This window comes from Archocentrus centrarchus, chromosome 14 (assembly GCF_007364275.1).
Source record: "Archocentrus centrarchus isolate MPI-CPG fArcCen1 chromosome 14, fArcCen1, whole genome shotgun sequence".
NCBI classification, from domain to species: Eukaryota; Metazoa; Chordata; class Actinopteri; order Cichliformes; family Cichlidae; genus Archocentrus; species Archocentrus centrarchus.
The window spans coordinates 26444426-26458270 of record NC_044359.1 but is presented as its reverse complement, the minus strand read 5'-3'; the positions used below and the strand labels follow the sequence as shown (position 1 = coordinate 26458270).

Here is a 13845-nt window from a genome sequence, read left to right as displayed (position 1 = left end):
ACGTGACCACATGTTTTCATATATATAACAGTTTAGAGGGTCACATCTGTGATACAAATGTCATATATTTAAAAATGTTTCTCCTTCTCTGTGTGTCATCTTCAGAGTTTGTGGCTCATATGCAGACATGGAGGCTGGGTATCCATCAGAGGCCTGCAAAGATTTCACTGGAGGTGTGAACCAGACCTACACACTCAAGGAGCCCAACTCACCAGATCATGGGGAGATTTGGCTCACACTAAGAAGAGCCACTGACTGCAAATCACTGATTTGCTGTGGGACTCCCTCCAAATTGGTAAGAACCACATTCATAAAGGAATAACAAAACAAACAAACAAAAAACATTTTTTTTTAACTATATAAATTAATTTACTTTTTCTGCCTTTTTCAAGCCATCCTGAAAAACTCTGATTACCCACTTACATCTGTTACATTTTATTCCACAATATCTTTAAGGAATAAAAACAAAACAAAACAAAACAAAAAAACATCCATACTAGGAGACTACTGGGAGATACAGAAAATCATTTGTACCCACAGCTATCTGTCATCAGTTCTCATAAAAGCAGCAGATGTGTAATGTAGTAAGCATGTAAAACGTATGAATTTCACTCTGGGATCAATAAAGTCCACCTTGTTTTTCAGTTTACCACTGACAGTGACATTGACCCTGACACTGGATTGGTGAACTCGCATGCCTATTCTATCACAGGTATCACTGAGGTAAATTCTGGAGCTGAAAACCTGTATTCAACATCAGAAAATGGTTTTGTTGAGAGCTTAATTGCAGCAAAATATCCACAGTATCAACTAATATTTGGTGATAATGATTTCCAATTTCTGATTTTTTTCACTTTGCTATTTTTTTTTTCTGAAGGTGGATTTAAATGGCGCTCAAGTCAGGCTGGTGCGAGTCATGAATCCACATGGTGAATTGGAGTGGAATGGACGGTGGAGCGACAAGTAACTGATCAAACATACAGTTACAAGACTGGGTCCATTTAGCGTTGATAACGATGCAATATTTACTATTTTAGCTCTGTACCAAAACATATTCAAGATACAGTTTCATGATAATTATTCAGGCAAAAAACTGTAACTCCAATATACAATTATTTTTATAATGTACTTATAGTTTCAGTTTTTTTTTTATGTATTTATATAATTCACTCAAAAATTGTTTCATGGACAACTTTTTTCTTTCATAAACAAAAAAAATCGGGAACTGGTTTTATGTGTGGGGTTTACATTTACAGGCTGTTGTAAACTCTGAGCTCCCAGCACAAGAGAAAAAGACCATCTTTAGGCAGCAAAAACAAACAAACAAACAAAACAGAGACATAGTGGGGACACTAGCAGCAGTCAAGTTGTTACAAAAAAACATAAAGCTGCCAAGACATGCTCAGATCACAACAGTGGTGGGTGAGTCAAGGATCCTTTGTACTAAAGAACAGCAACTTAGGAAAGTCCAGCCAAATGACACAATGACAAACCCTCAGCACATCATTAACTAAATCTACCAGAAAATGCCAGATTAGACTTTACCAGAAAACATCTAAAAAAGCCATATATATATATATATATATATATATATATATATATATATATATATATATATATAAAACACTAATCTGTTTTGCTGTGTTGACGTCTGTTATTAACTTTTTTGTTTCATGTTGTCAGGTCAGATTTGTGGAGCACAGTGAAGCCAGAAGATCAAGTAAAGTATTCCGACCGTGACGATGGAGAGTTCTGGTAAATTAGCTTAATAAAAAGTCCCACATAAAGAAATCACTTGCAGAATAACACAGACTAAAACATAAAATTTAAAATCATATGATTATTTTTGATGTAGTATTTTGCAAAGGTTTATGTCTGAATGGTTGATGTTTAATGTTTTTCTTGCCTTTTTATTTTTTTATTTTATCTCTTTCTATTTTTCTGTCTGTCAGGATGCAGTTGGAGGACTTCTGTTGCTATTTCAGTGATTTGTCCATCTGCAGTGAGACCCCTAACTTTACTGATGGTGACTTCACATGTCAGTGGAAATGTGTGGATTATGAAGGCAGCTGGGTAGCAAACAGATCCGCACTTGTCAACAAGGATATCCGTGAGCCCAGTTCATTCATGTTTTTTTTTTTACTTTAACATTACTGCACATTTCTGAAAGAAAAAAAAAAGAATTAGCATTGTTAATGTTTCCCACTCTCTGCAGCTACCTTTGCATCAAACCCTCAGTATCGAATCCAGGTGAGTGTTACAGACAAGGAGGAGCCAAAGAGCAAAAGCATCTTGATCTCCCTGATACAGAAACCTCACCAGGGGTACCGCAAGAAGATTGTTCCTCATGAATTTGACATCTATAAGGTACATATTCTGAAATGTTCTCTGAAATATAAATAATTATTAAATACAACAACTGAGTAATAAAGGAGAATAAACAATATAATTAAAATTATGCTCTATGGCATTACTATTAAGACAGTAGTTACCTATTAGGACAGTTGCATTAGCAAGATTAAAATAAATAAATAAATAAAAAGCATTTCACATTCATTGTTTAGTGTTACCATGGAGACAAGTTTTTCTCCCTGCAAAACTGTTTACTGTAATTCTTCTTCCCATTTTACAATTAACAGATTCCACCAGGGGTAAGTACAAACAATAAAAAATAATATTTAAAAAATAAATATTTGAAACTTTGCCCATGTTCTGAAAGCAGTTTCAACATTTAAGCAACCTAAATAACAACATTTCATCACGTGTTTCTTCATATTTCTCGCAGACCCCACGACGACACCTGGACAACTCCTTCTTTGACAGCCTCGTGGAGGCGACGCAGGTTTATAGTAATGAAAGAGAACTGGTCAAACTACACAATCTGGACCCTGGAGAGTATGTGATCATCCCATCCGCCCTGGAAGACTACATCACTGCAGACTTCGTTCTTACTGTCTACACCAAAGCTGATGCTAAGATCAGGTAAAGGCTGGCTTTGATGTTTCAGTGGGTAAGTCCCACTGGTAAATGGACTAAATAGACGAATTCTTACTTGAGCAATCAAAGGACCTTATAGAACACATTTGCATTCACCCAGTCAGACACATTCATACATTTTTTCTGCTTTCTATCTAACATTCAAACATTCAGCAGATGGCATCTAACAGGCAGCACGGTGGTTAGCGCTGCTGCCTCACAGTTAGAATACCATCTGGAAGGCCTGGGTTCGATTCCACCTTGGTCCGGGCCTCTCCCTCTCTCTCTGTGTAGAGTTTGCATGTTCTCCCTGTGTCTGCGTGGGTTTCCTCCCACAGTCCAAACACATGCACTTACTGGGATTAGGTTAATTGGCTACTCTAAATTGCCCATAGATGTGACTGAGAGCATGAAAGTGAGTGTGGATGTTGTCTGTCTCTCTGTGTTGGCCCTGCGACAGGCTGGCGACCTGTACAGGGTGTACCCTGCCTCTCGCCCTATGTCAGCCGGGATAGGCTCCAGCCCCCCTGTGACTCTGAAGGGGATAAGCGGAAGTGAATGGATGGATCTAACACACTCGGATGAATACATTGGGTTCAATATTTTTCCCAAGGATACTTTAGCATGCAGACTGGAGCAGGCTTATTTGAATATGAGTGAATCTAACACCGTCTTTTATGGCTGTTTTCTTATAATAGAGTCAATTTATCTCATTATCACCAGAAACCAATACCATATCACATGAAGTTTTTACTTTATTAACCAGCCAGGCTGTGAAATACAGGGGTGAGTGGGGGAGGTGAGATGTGTTTACTGACATCTTCTGTAACTTCTCCGTCAGTAGCAGTTAAATGAGAGTTCAAAGATGGTGCAGCTGTCACTGTCTAGATAGGAGTAAGTTTTGCGGAGCATGTAGATGATTTCATCATCCACTAACAGATTTGGTCTGTAAGCAAACTGCAGAGGCTCGAGAGATGTTTTAATGTTTAATCATAGTTGGGCCAAGACTGGTCTCTCTAGTAACTTCATCATGTGATGTGAGGGCAGCAGGTGGATGAATGTTCAGCTTTGATGGTGTTGATTTCACATGCATGTTAAGACAAGCACGTAAACCGGTCATTCTAAATTAGCCTTTGTATAGAATGAAATTTCTGCACAAAAGGATTTAAGCTATTTTTAAACTTTCTCCTCTGCATGCAGTGTCTTTGAAGTTGGTAATGATGTTGGAGGTGATGATGATGAAGATAATGACCATCTTTCTGAGGTTTGAAAAGACTGCGTTATATAATTTGTCAGTTTTAGAGCTTCTATTTCACACTGCTGCTAATAACAGATAATTTTGCTCTTTTAGATCTGTGACAAAGACAAGGAGAAAGCCACTGATGAGGATCCCAACCTGGCTTTATTTCAGCTCTACACTGATCAGGTGTGAATACTTTTCTACTCCTTCTTCGCTTTAAATGTTTTCTCCAAGCTCATCCATCTGCTCCTCATCTTTTCTTGATCTGCACTGATACATCTGAGTTGTTTCTTTGCTTGTTGTTAGAATTGTGAGCTGAGTGCCAGACAGCTCCAGAAGCTCCTGAAGGAAAATTTCCCTTGTGGTAAGATGATCGTGTGTGCTATAAAAAAACCTAAGAATCCTCATTTTTTTTCTTTTCTTTTTTTTTGGGGGGGGGGGGGGGGGTGTCTTTTGTTTCTATATAGAACATTAAAGTTTTTCCATCCACAGGAAATGGGCACAGAGGCTTTAGTCTGGATACCTGCAGGAGTATGATTGCCTTGGTGGATGTATCCTGAAATATGCAGCTATGTTTCTTTTGATTTTTATGTTATATCACATCCAAAATGATCAACGCTGACTGTCAAACTGAATATTTTAATCATGAATTTCAGCGTTTTTAATATGATATCCTTAACGTGCACAGCTCGATCAAAGGATGACAATGACCACTGCCAAATTCTCAGTTCTCTGGAAGAAGATTCAGGAATACAAGGTAATGCAGCAAGTATGGCCAAGATTCAGACATAATTAAATCCTCTCTCCTTCAGAGTTTTTGGACACATTAACCTAACATGTCTCTCACATGCAGTTTTTAAAAAAACAGACATATTTAAAGTGCATCTTGTTTGCAGAATCTCTTCTATCGCTCTGATGTGAATAAAAATGGATCCCTGTCTAACCATGAGCTCCGCAAGGCAATTGAGGCTGCAGGTAACACTACTTACTGTTATAGTTTCTGTCATATGAGGCTGTGTGGCAGGAAGGGAAGGACTACAAAGCAGGAAGCAATACAACAGAGCTAAACTCTAACAGTATTTATTTAATGGAGGCTCACAAGTCACAAAACAAATAAAATCTCAACCAAGGCTAAAACACCAAGCCTGGGAGAACAGCGTAACAAAACACTAAACTGGGGAAACACATCCGGGGGGACACAGATGACGCCGCAACAAAGTGCAGAGAAAAACTGACGGCTTAAATACACACACACAAAAAGAGTGGAGAGTGGGCACAGCAGGGAGCAATAGGTGACTCAGATGAAACTAATAACACAAAGGAAGCAAACGCAAACACAAAATACAGGGAACACAAGACTGTCAAAATAAAACAGGAACTGACTGACGCAGACTTAAAACGAGGAACAGGATACATAAAAGACAAGGGACAAAGACAACCCGACACCTGAACGCAAAGACACAGGAAGGACAACACACGGAGCAGGGATTCAATATAAATCCCGGAAACTAAAAAGACCCACAACCTAAAATAAACCAAGAACAAAACCCATATCATGAAAACACAGGAATCTCACAGGGAAACAGAACTGCACAAAAGGAACTCAAAACACTGGGCCACCAGGACCATGACACTGTCATTTTAAACTCAGTAGTTCATTTGGAACTTGCTTCATATTTTAACTTTCACTTTCTCCTCGTGTCTTTACCAGGAATGAATGTGAATGACGGCATCGTGGGGTTGATGATGTTTCGGTATTCTGGCTCCTCCACCACCTCTTTGGAGAATTTCATCACTCTCATGTTGCGCCTGGATAAGATGTCGGGTAAGTGACGTGGCAACCACTAATCACTATATAATACATCCATTTTAAAATGTAATTAAGCTTGTGTTGTATTGTGGTTTTCTCTGCAGGCATTTTCAATGGCAAATCAACTGATGGAGCGATCAACCTGACCTGGGAAGAGGCAAGTATATTTCCATAAGGATTCAATCATTTCTTTTCATCTAAGTACGCAATTTCTTTTTATAGGTGTTACTATTAATTGTTCTTTCCAATTGTGTGTAATAGAATATGTAAGAACTGCATTTTATTGTTACTGCTGGGTTAATTGTAGCTAATGTAAAACAGAATTATTCTTCAAGTCATTGGTTTTTAAACTATATATCCATCATTTGCATTACTACAGTTCTGAGTAAATACAGAACACTTACATTACATTACAGTACAGAAATTAGCCATAAGTAAACTAAATCATAAGTCTGTAAGCTGCCTTTTCTCTTGTTCCAGTGGTTGATCACCTACATGTACAACTAGACCAGACTGAATCAGGAGAGCTGCACGAGAAGATTCCTCCAAGCAGACTTGCTTTCATGTCATCGTGCACCACCACGAGAGCTGGACAGCTTTTACCGGGGCTGCCAGGCTGAGAATGTTAACTGTTGGTTTTTTTCTTTTGCATGACAAATCACTGTAGGCTGAATAGCCAGTCCCCCCCCCCGATTTCCTTTTCAGAATTTATTCTTGTACTGCAATGTAAAGGTACACCATAAGAACTCATATATAGTAAGCTTTTTACTTAATGCTTAATCAACTGCCAAATCATTATTAATTGTGCTTTTACAAAGGCTGCATTTCTGCATAGACTGTAATTGAAAGATGGGTTTGTTTTGGAATCATAAGTGACTGCATGTGGACAAGAGGTTGGAATAAACCTTCAGCTAAATCTAGCAAGCCACATTCATAAACTATTAGTGTGCCATGGACAGATACCTGCTAATTAGTGCTAAGCAACATAAATATTAGAATTTACTTACTTTTGGAGGAAGCTTCAGTTTTTGGCATTTTCCCACTGGCTTGATTTTGCACTCTAGTGATTACAGCTTGACTTTTTCCAAAGGACTAACCCACAGTTTAAATCATTCTGATGTTAAACATGAAATTACTGAGGGATTACCCAAAATCATTTAATCCAAAAAACTATTTTTTGTTGTGGTTGTTTCAACCAGTTGATTAAGTCTTTTCTATTCTGTTATCAAGAGCGTGGGTGGAGTTCAAATCAGTCGGTCCTTTCTCAGCAGTGATGAACATATCTGTGCAAATTATACAAATTCAAAATATCTTGTGATAAATAAATCACATTGATGCATTTTTACAACTCCAATTTTTACTTTCTCAACATTGAGTTAGTAAAAACTGTGATAACATAACCTCAAAGTTTGACTTCTGGATGGCAAAAAAACTTCAGTGGCTGAAAACAAGCTTCCATATTAGTGGCGGTGGCCAACAGTAATCCATTTCAGTTTTCACAAAATCTTTCTGCAATAAAAAATAGTTACCCTCTGAATTATCTTCTCAATGTTCATTCTTTTGCTCATTTCAACATGGAATTAAGAATGACGAGGAGGAACAGCAGTAACTGTGGACCAGATCTTATTTTATTAGCCTATCACTGAATGCACCTAAAATGTAAAAGTGAATGAACACATCATCACTGCACAAGTAATTCCACACTCATTCACATTCCCAGTTTAGCAGCTGAGGTAAAACTTACTATTTACACTCATTCCTTTATAACAGGACACAAGAGACTCTGGCAAAATTATCATATTTTACAGGTCAACATTTTTTGTTTTTTACAAAGAGAAATCAAAAACACTCACACAGTCTGTTCACTGCGTGGTTACAGGAAAAGGTTGGTAATGTCCTATAATTGTATTACTGTGCCATGAAAAGGCTATAACCAACAACAAACTTACTCTACTTAGAAGTGTTGTCATCTTACTCATTTTGCTACAAACCTCCACAGCTGTCCAGAAATTTTACAAAGATCGATATTCGGCACTGCAAAGGGGAGGAAGTTCTTTACAAGGAACACAAGCGCTGCAGTTTATCCCATCCTGTTTTAGTTTTTAAAGACCCACTCGTATACCAAGTGTGTATTAATCCACAGCAAAAAACAGTCCTTAAAAATGCATTTTTTCCAATTTCCTCCTGTTTGAGGATTTTCCCCTAAACTTTTAAATAAGGCTCTTACATACAGCTTCATTTTAAGTTGCTAAAAAGTGTATTTTTCAGAAGGAACCACTCAAGTTCAATAAGTATTAAGTGTTTAAAGAAGAAAAAAAAAACATTTGCTTTTTTAAACAAAATATAAAATCTGAGTGCAGTTTGGGGATGTTTTCTTTGTGTGCTCTCAGTCCTCCTCTTTCTCAATATAGCTTTTAGATGCCGAGCGCGCCATCTGCCTGGCCATGTACCTCTCTCTCGCCGAACTCACAGTGTGATCCGTGCTGCGCTTTGCAAACTTATTTGCCTTCTCCTCCTCTTCCTCCTCGCCTTGATTTTTCTGCTCATCTTTGTTCCCCTTTGTGCATTCTTTGCCTTCTTCCTTCTTTTCGAGATCCTTTTCTTCCCTCTTCAGACTCTTCTCCTTCTCTGGTTCCTTCTCTTCCTCCAGATGTCTATCTTTCCACTTGTCTTCATCTGGTTTCCTTCTCTTTTCCCTCTCCCCATTCTTATCCCGTTCTCTTTCTCTGGGGCTCCTCTCCCTCTTCCCATGCCTGTCTTCCCTCTCCGTATCCCCCCTGCCTCTACCTCTGTCATCTTCTCTGCCTCGGTCTCTGTCCCTCCTTCTATCCCTGTCACTTCTTCTTTCTCCATGCCTGTCATCTCTTTCCCTCCCCCTGTTTCTGTCTCTTTCCCTATCCCTATCCCTCCCTCTGTCTTGGTCTCTGTGACTCTTTTTATGTCTGTCTCGCTCCTTTTCTTTTTCCCTCTCCTTGTCATCTCCGCTCCCTGATGAAGGTGACCTCTGCCTGTACTGGCGCTTTGAGTGTGCAGAGCCGCCTCCAGGCTTCATAAACCCAGATCTCTGCTCATGGCCTTCCTCAGTGTCACTGCTTGAACTTGGGATATTTTCATGGGACGAAGGTGAGGGAACAGGTGACATCTTCTCTGAGTCTTTTGAAACTGTTGAAGTTTGAGGTCTGTGAAAGGCACAGAGACATAATAAAGGTTCGTAAATATTAAAAAAATAAATGTATGTGCTCGTGTTCATTGATGAGGAAGTAACGAGGAGCTATGACTGACTTGACTGCCGAGCGATCTGGTATTGCCTCCTCTCCCACAGTCTGATTCAGCAGGTGCCGATAAAAGCCACTCAGGTCTTTTTGTTTCTTCACATCCAAAGCAGCTAAGCAAAGACAAATTTAAACAAATAAGACACACTTTGTATTTACAATATCCAGAATCCTCACAGATTATGAAGACCTGCATCAGTCATTAAATATATGATTATTAAACATATATAATAATAACTGTAAAGTATCACTCTAACCTTCCATCTCTGCCTCTCTCCTCTCTCTTTCCTGCTCCTCCTTCTGCTCCTGCAGTTTTTGCCTATAGGCAGATGTAACGTAAGCCTCTTTATCCGCAAACTTCTCTCCTTCTGCCTCTCTTTCCTTCTGAATCTTCCTCTCCTCCCTTCGTTCTTGTTCTTTCTTTCGGTCCTCTACTGCTTTCATTAACTGGTGGATGTATTTTGGCTGTAACAAGGAGACACGGACAGTATTACACCAAACAGACACCATAACACAACCTGAATGGAACCGAAGCACAAACATAAATGAGTTTACCCTTTTGTCAGCGCCTCCCAGAATTTTTTTGTTGGTCTCAAGTCTCTGTTTCTGAATGTCATCGTACACACCATCATAGTCATATACAGTACTGTCCTGCTCCAGGGCCTTCTGCATCTCCAGACGTGTCTTCAGAAAGAGGAAAACAGAAAGATGAAGAAGAAAAAAAGAAGAGGGCCATTAAGAAAATCATGACAGTATACAGATTCAAGACTGCTCTTACCTGTTTCATCATCTTCTTTTTTATTGATTCTCTCTGCAGACTTTCCCCAACCGAGGTCTGGGGAACAAAACATATTAAAATGTTTTCAGCAAATTTAAACATAAGTCTGTAAACATGCAAACGAGTTAGTGGATTCATTATTATTTCTTTTTGCTTTCTCAACAATCAAAATATCTGAACCAAATTGAGTTTGCTAAATGACCAAGAACAAATTGTAATATCCTGTTTGTGACAAATCCGTTTACCAACCTCTTCATCGGAGTCATCCCCGAACACAGAGGGTTTCGGTAGGGTTGTGGTCTTTGATAATCCCTTCTTTTGTGGCAAAATCAGCCCATACCTGAGGACAATTAGGAAACAGGCGTCTTTAATCCTGTCTTTGCGAATGCAAAACCTTTACCGGTTATAATCATGAAAAGTTGTATCTTCGCCGGAAGAAATGCAAAGGTATTGATCTGACTGTGACATAAAACCCAAATCAATCATAACATACCTTATTTATTTGTTATCTCACGCATTAAAGAGACCAAATTGGCTGCATTTTGAATGAATAACGTTTGCTGCAAACTCCTCCTAACGACAGCCACCTATTTGGGTTCAAATAAATCAGCTGATCGATGTGTGGTACGCGTGAAAAACACAAAACGGGCCTTTGATGACGAACGATAAGAGGATGCTTTTTTAATAAGTTATAAGAGAGAATAGCATAACGTTAGCATTTCGCTAACTGCGAGAGAAGAGCCTCCGTTCTTATACATGATTCCGAGCTGGAACGACACGGCTGTTACACTGAAAGAAGCTCTTTATCGCGACTGTAAATATAACCCTAATAAACTGAAACTAAATAATAACCTGCTGTCATAACCATGCTAGCATAGCTGGAACTTACTGTTTTGTAGGGACCGCCATCTTGCTCCACTGGCTGTGGACGCGCACAGCAGATTCGACACAATTTCAGGGGGTTCGTACAAACACTGTGCGAAGCTGCAGCTCAGCAGGCAGTTAATAAGGTCACCACACCACGGAGCCATAGCCATATTTTGGGGGGAGTTAGAGTTGCTGCTGTTATGGGTTTGAGCCTCTGTTACGAATGTACGGACGTCAACTGGCACTTGAACCCACGGAGGCAACATTGGATAAACAAAATCCGACTTACCTGGATAATATTATGCAATATTCAGGTTATTAGAAAGAAAAAAAAGCTACAAATAAGTATACTTATTTAGAGCTTTTTGTTGCTCCCATTACAACTTTTTTGAGATGTGTTGCTGCCATCAAATTCAAATGAGCCAATATTTTGCATGAAAAAGCACAATGTATGAACATTTAAAACATTTATTCTATTGTGAATAAATTTGAACAGATTTGCAGATCACTGCATTCTGATATTTACATTAACACAGCACCCAACCTTTTTGGAACTGGGGCTGTATTTTATTAGAGCGCAAAGTCAAATAACCGAGTGTTACAGTGATAGTGGTATTTCACGTTTGTTACCACAAGATGGCGACAGTGCTTCAATTGTAGGTTAATTTACGCATAGGCTGTCTGCCTGCTGTGATCGCTCACAAATACCAGAACCAGTTGATTTTATCCGGCTCATGCCAGCTTATTAATGCTTACAGGCCTGAAGAGGTAACAGAACTCATCAATAGTAATCATAACGTAAATATGTATTAATATACATAGCCTAATGCTCATAATTCTGTTCCTAAATGCCACTTGGTGGAAGCAGTGGGCTACTCAAATCATTTACCTTAGTAAAAGTAGTCTACTGATACTGCTGCTATAAAATGCTGTTACATAAATAAAAATACTACACAAAGTAACCAAGAGCAGCTTGTGAAAGTAAAAATAAAATTAATTATTTTGATTATTTTTACTTGTTCCTGGATTCAAACTGCTACATTAATGTGTACCCAACATTTTACTGAATATGAGTTTATTATAACTACTTCTGCTGGGTAATCTACAGCACTGCACATATGAACCACATATCTCAAAAAAATGATTGGCTTTGCCACATTTTATAGCTAATCTAACTCTTTTTTTCTTTTTTTTCTCTTTTTTTTTCATAGTTTATTCAGTGCAGAAAGCAGGAGTATGTCCCCATCCCAATGCAGAACACTTTATTTTATTTATTTTTTTTAATCTAAATAAATAACTTTGAAATATTTGGTTCTGCTGGTCAGGAAGGGCATTATAAATTGTAACTTAATTAAAGCTGAGTGGAAAGTATATTTGCCTTTGAGGTGTAGCACAGTAGATGTTTAATATGGTGTCATATGAAAATAATAAAGCACATCAAGTTTGTATTTAAGTACAGTATTTAGTTATGGCCACCATCACTACAGTATGAATGGTTAACTTTTCTACAAAAATATGTATTAATTACAATTGAAAAATTGAGATAAAAGTATTACCATAGCTCAATTGTAATTTGTGAAATCATTTACAAACTGGCACACAAACAACACTTGACCTCTGGAATAATCTGTCAAGAATGTTAAAGCAAAAACAAAAATCATGGCAGCACTTTTGCTGAAGTCCGAAGAAGGGCATGGATCCCCGAAACGTTACTTCACCTTGAAGGCAATTAAATAATTTTTTATGAGCGTTCCAGTGTGCGGACTGTCTTTTTCTAATGATATCGTCCTTGTTCCTGCACCCCTTCAACTGCTGGATGTGCATGTTTGGCTTGTATAGCAGTTTACTTGTTAAATCTTGGGTTAATCAGAGCTTGTGTTTACATAAATGTAATTAATGTATTTTGCTAGACAAACACAAATAATACAAATAAACTCAAAGAGTTTACAGTACACATTAACTGGCTGTTATGTGATTAAAACAATTTGCTTTTATTACAGCAGTTATTTTTAAGTATTTAAAACACATCAGGTTTACCTGTTATTTTTATGTCTGACTGCTGAATATGGCTCGCATTGAAAAGAAGTATAATCAGAGAAAAGTAATAAATGAATGTGAGTTTTTAACTGCTGAGAAAACAACATTAAATCTTAAATGCTTTTATCTAATTCGATTTGCTTAATCAGATGCTCTCTTCCAAACCTGTGCGGTAATTCATTCCATTAGGTAAGATCAAGGAGGGCACCGCTCACCTGTGATTAAAGCTACAGCTTTGAATCCCAGCCACCTCGTCTGAGTGACTCTGAATCCAAACACCATTATCTCTGCCATAATCTGCATCTCATCTCCCCTGTGGCCTCACTGCTAATCCCTGTGAATCACAACCAAAGCTGCCTGATTGATGAATGAACTGAGGGGTGATGGGTAAATGGACAGGTAGTTACACACGACTAGAAGCAGTGGTTGAAGGAAACTTAATGTGGTTGGGCTAAGCTGAAAATTAGGAGCAGCTATTAGTGTATCAACAACTGAAAAGAACAACCCTCCTCTTTGTGTGATAAATAGAAATAAATAAAAAAACACTACTAGTGCCAACAAGGATGTCATTGTGTCATGTTTTAGTTTTTGATTTTTAACAATGACGTTTGATTTGTCTGTGTGCAGAACAATGAAGAGAAACCAGGTTTCAAAACAGCTAATGACAGGAGGAGTGCTGGCGTTATGCATCCGTGCATACCTAAACACACTGGCATCTGGGCTGTGTTACACTTGCTGATGATGACACACATTTAACGTATTTGATTGTGTCATTTTTGACAGGTCTCTGTTATCCTTGATCTGTGGCCTCAGGCCGTGAAGATAACAGTGTAGCTGTACAGGTTCAGACAGGAAGCTACTTGTG

At 38.4% G+C, this 13845-nt stretch overlaps 2 protein-coding genes across 3 annotated transcripts in view; one reads left to right on the top strand and one right to left on the bottom strand.

The window, feature by feature from the left end:
• The window catches only part of LOC115792503 (calpain-8-like), a 7485-nt gene extending 897 nt beyond the window's left edge, over window positions 1-6588 (top strand). The window contains exons 5-21 of the mRNA XM_030747063.1: window positions 106-295; window positions 646-723; window positions 878-963; window positions 1684-1755; window positions 1953-2110; window positions 2216-2367; window positions 2640-2651; window positions 2786-2982; window positions 4177-4240; window positions 4328-4402; window positions 4523-4580; window positions 4709-4767; window positions 4905-4973; window positions 5113-5191; window positions 5928-6041; window positions 6131-6183; window positions 6507-6588. Of these exons, the coding sequence (XP_030602923.1) occupies window positions 106-295; window positions 646-723; window positions 878-963; window positions 1684-1755; window positions 1953-2110; window positions 2216-2367; window positions 2640-2651; window positions 2786-2982; window positions 4177-4240; window positions 4328-4402; window positions 4523-4580; window positions 4709-4767; window positions 4905-4973; window positions 5113-5191; window positions 5928-6041; window positions 6131-6183; window positions 6507-6533 (1543 nt within the window). The 3' untranslated portion in view covers window positions 6534-6588. The remainder of the gene's footprint in view (window positions 1-105; window positions 296-645; window positions 724-877; window positions 964-1683; window positions 1756-1952; window positions 2111-2215; window positions 2368-2639; window positions 2652-2785; window positions 2983-4176; window positions 4241-4327; window positions 4403-4522; window positions 4581-4708; window positions 4768-4904; window positions 4974-5112; window positions 5192-5927; window positions 6042-6130; window positions 6184-6506) is intronic.
• A 1055-nt stretch (window positions 6589-7643) lies between these two features.
• Window positions 7644-11097, bottom strand: nsrp1 (nuclear speckle splicing regulatory protein 1). 2 transcript variants are annotated; one of them, XM_030747321.1, is made up of 7 exons: window positions 10966-11097; window positions 10326-10416; window positions 10077-10133; window positions 9854-9982; window positions 9556-9763; window positions 9309-9411; window positions 7644-9205 (listed from the first exon to the last, which is right to left on the bottom strand). In XM_030747321.1, exons 1-7 carry the CDS (start codon window positions 10983-10985, stop codon window positions 8413-8415), a joined length of 1401 nt encoding a protein of 466 aa, XP_030603181.1. In that variant the 5' UTR covers window positions 10986-11097; the 3' UTR covers window positions 7644-8412. The 2 variants fall into 2 exon arrangements, with proteins under 2 accessions (XP_030603181.1, XP_030603182.1); XM_030747322.1 differs by lacking the exon at window positions 10966-11097 and adding an exon at window positions 10570-10825.
• Window positions 11098-13845: the final 2748 nt, after the last annotated feature.

Coding starts and splice junctions, on each gene's coding strand:
- nsrp1 (XM_030747321.1), bottom strand. CDS start 10,985: ATGGCGGTCCCTACAAAACA. Junction 10,134..10,325: donor GGGATGACTCCGATGAAGAG/GTTGGTAAACGG, acceptor TTTGTTCCCCAG/ACCTCGGTTGGGGAAAGTCT. Junction 9,206..9,308: donor CCAGATCGCTCGGCAGTCAA/GTCAGTCATAGC, acceptor TGCCTTTCACAG/ACCTCAAACTTCAACAGTTT.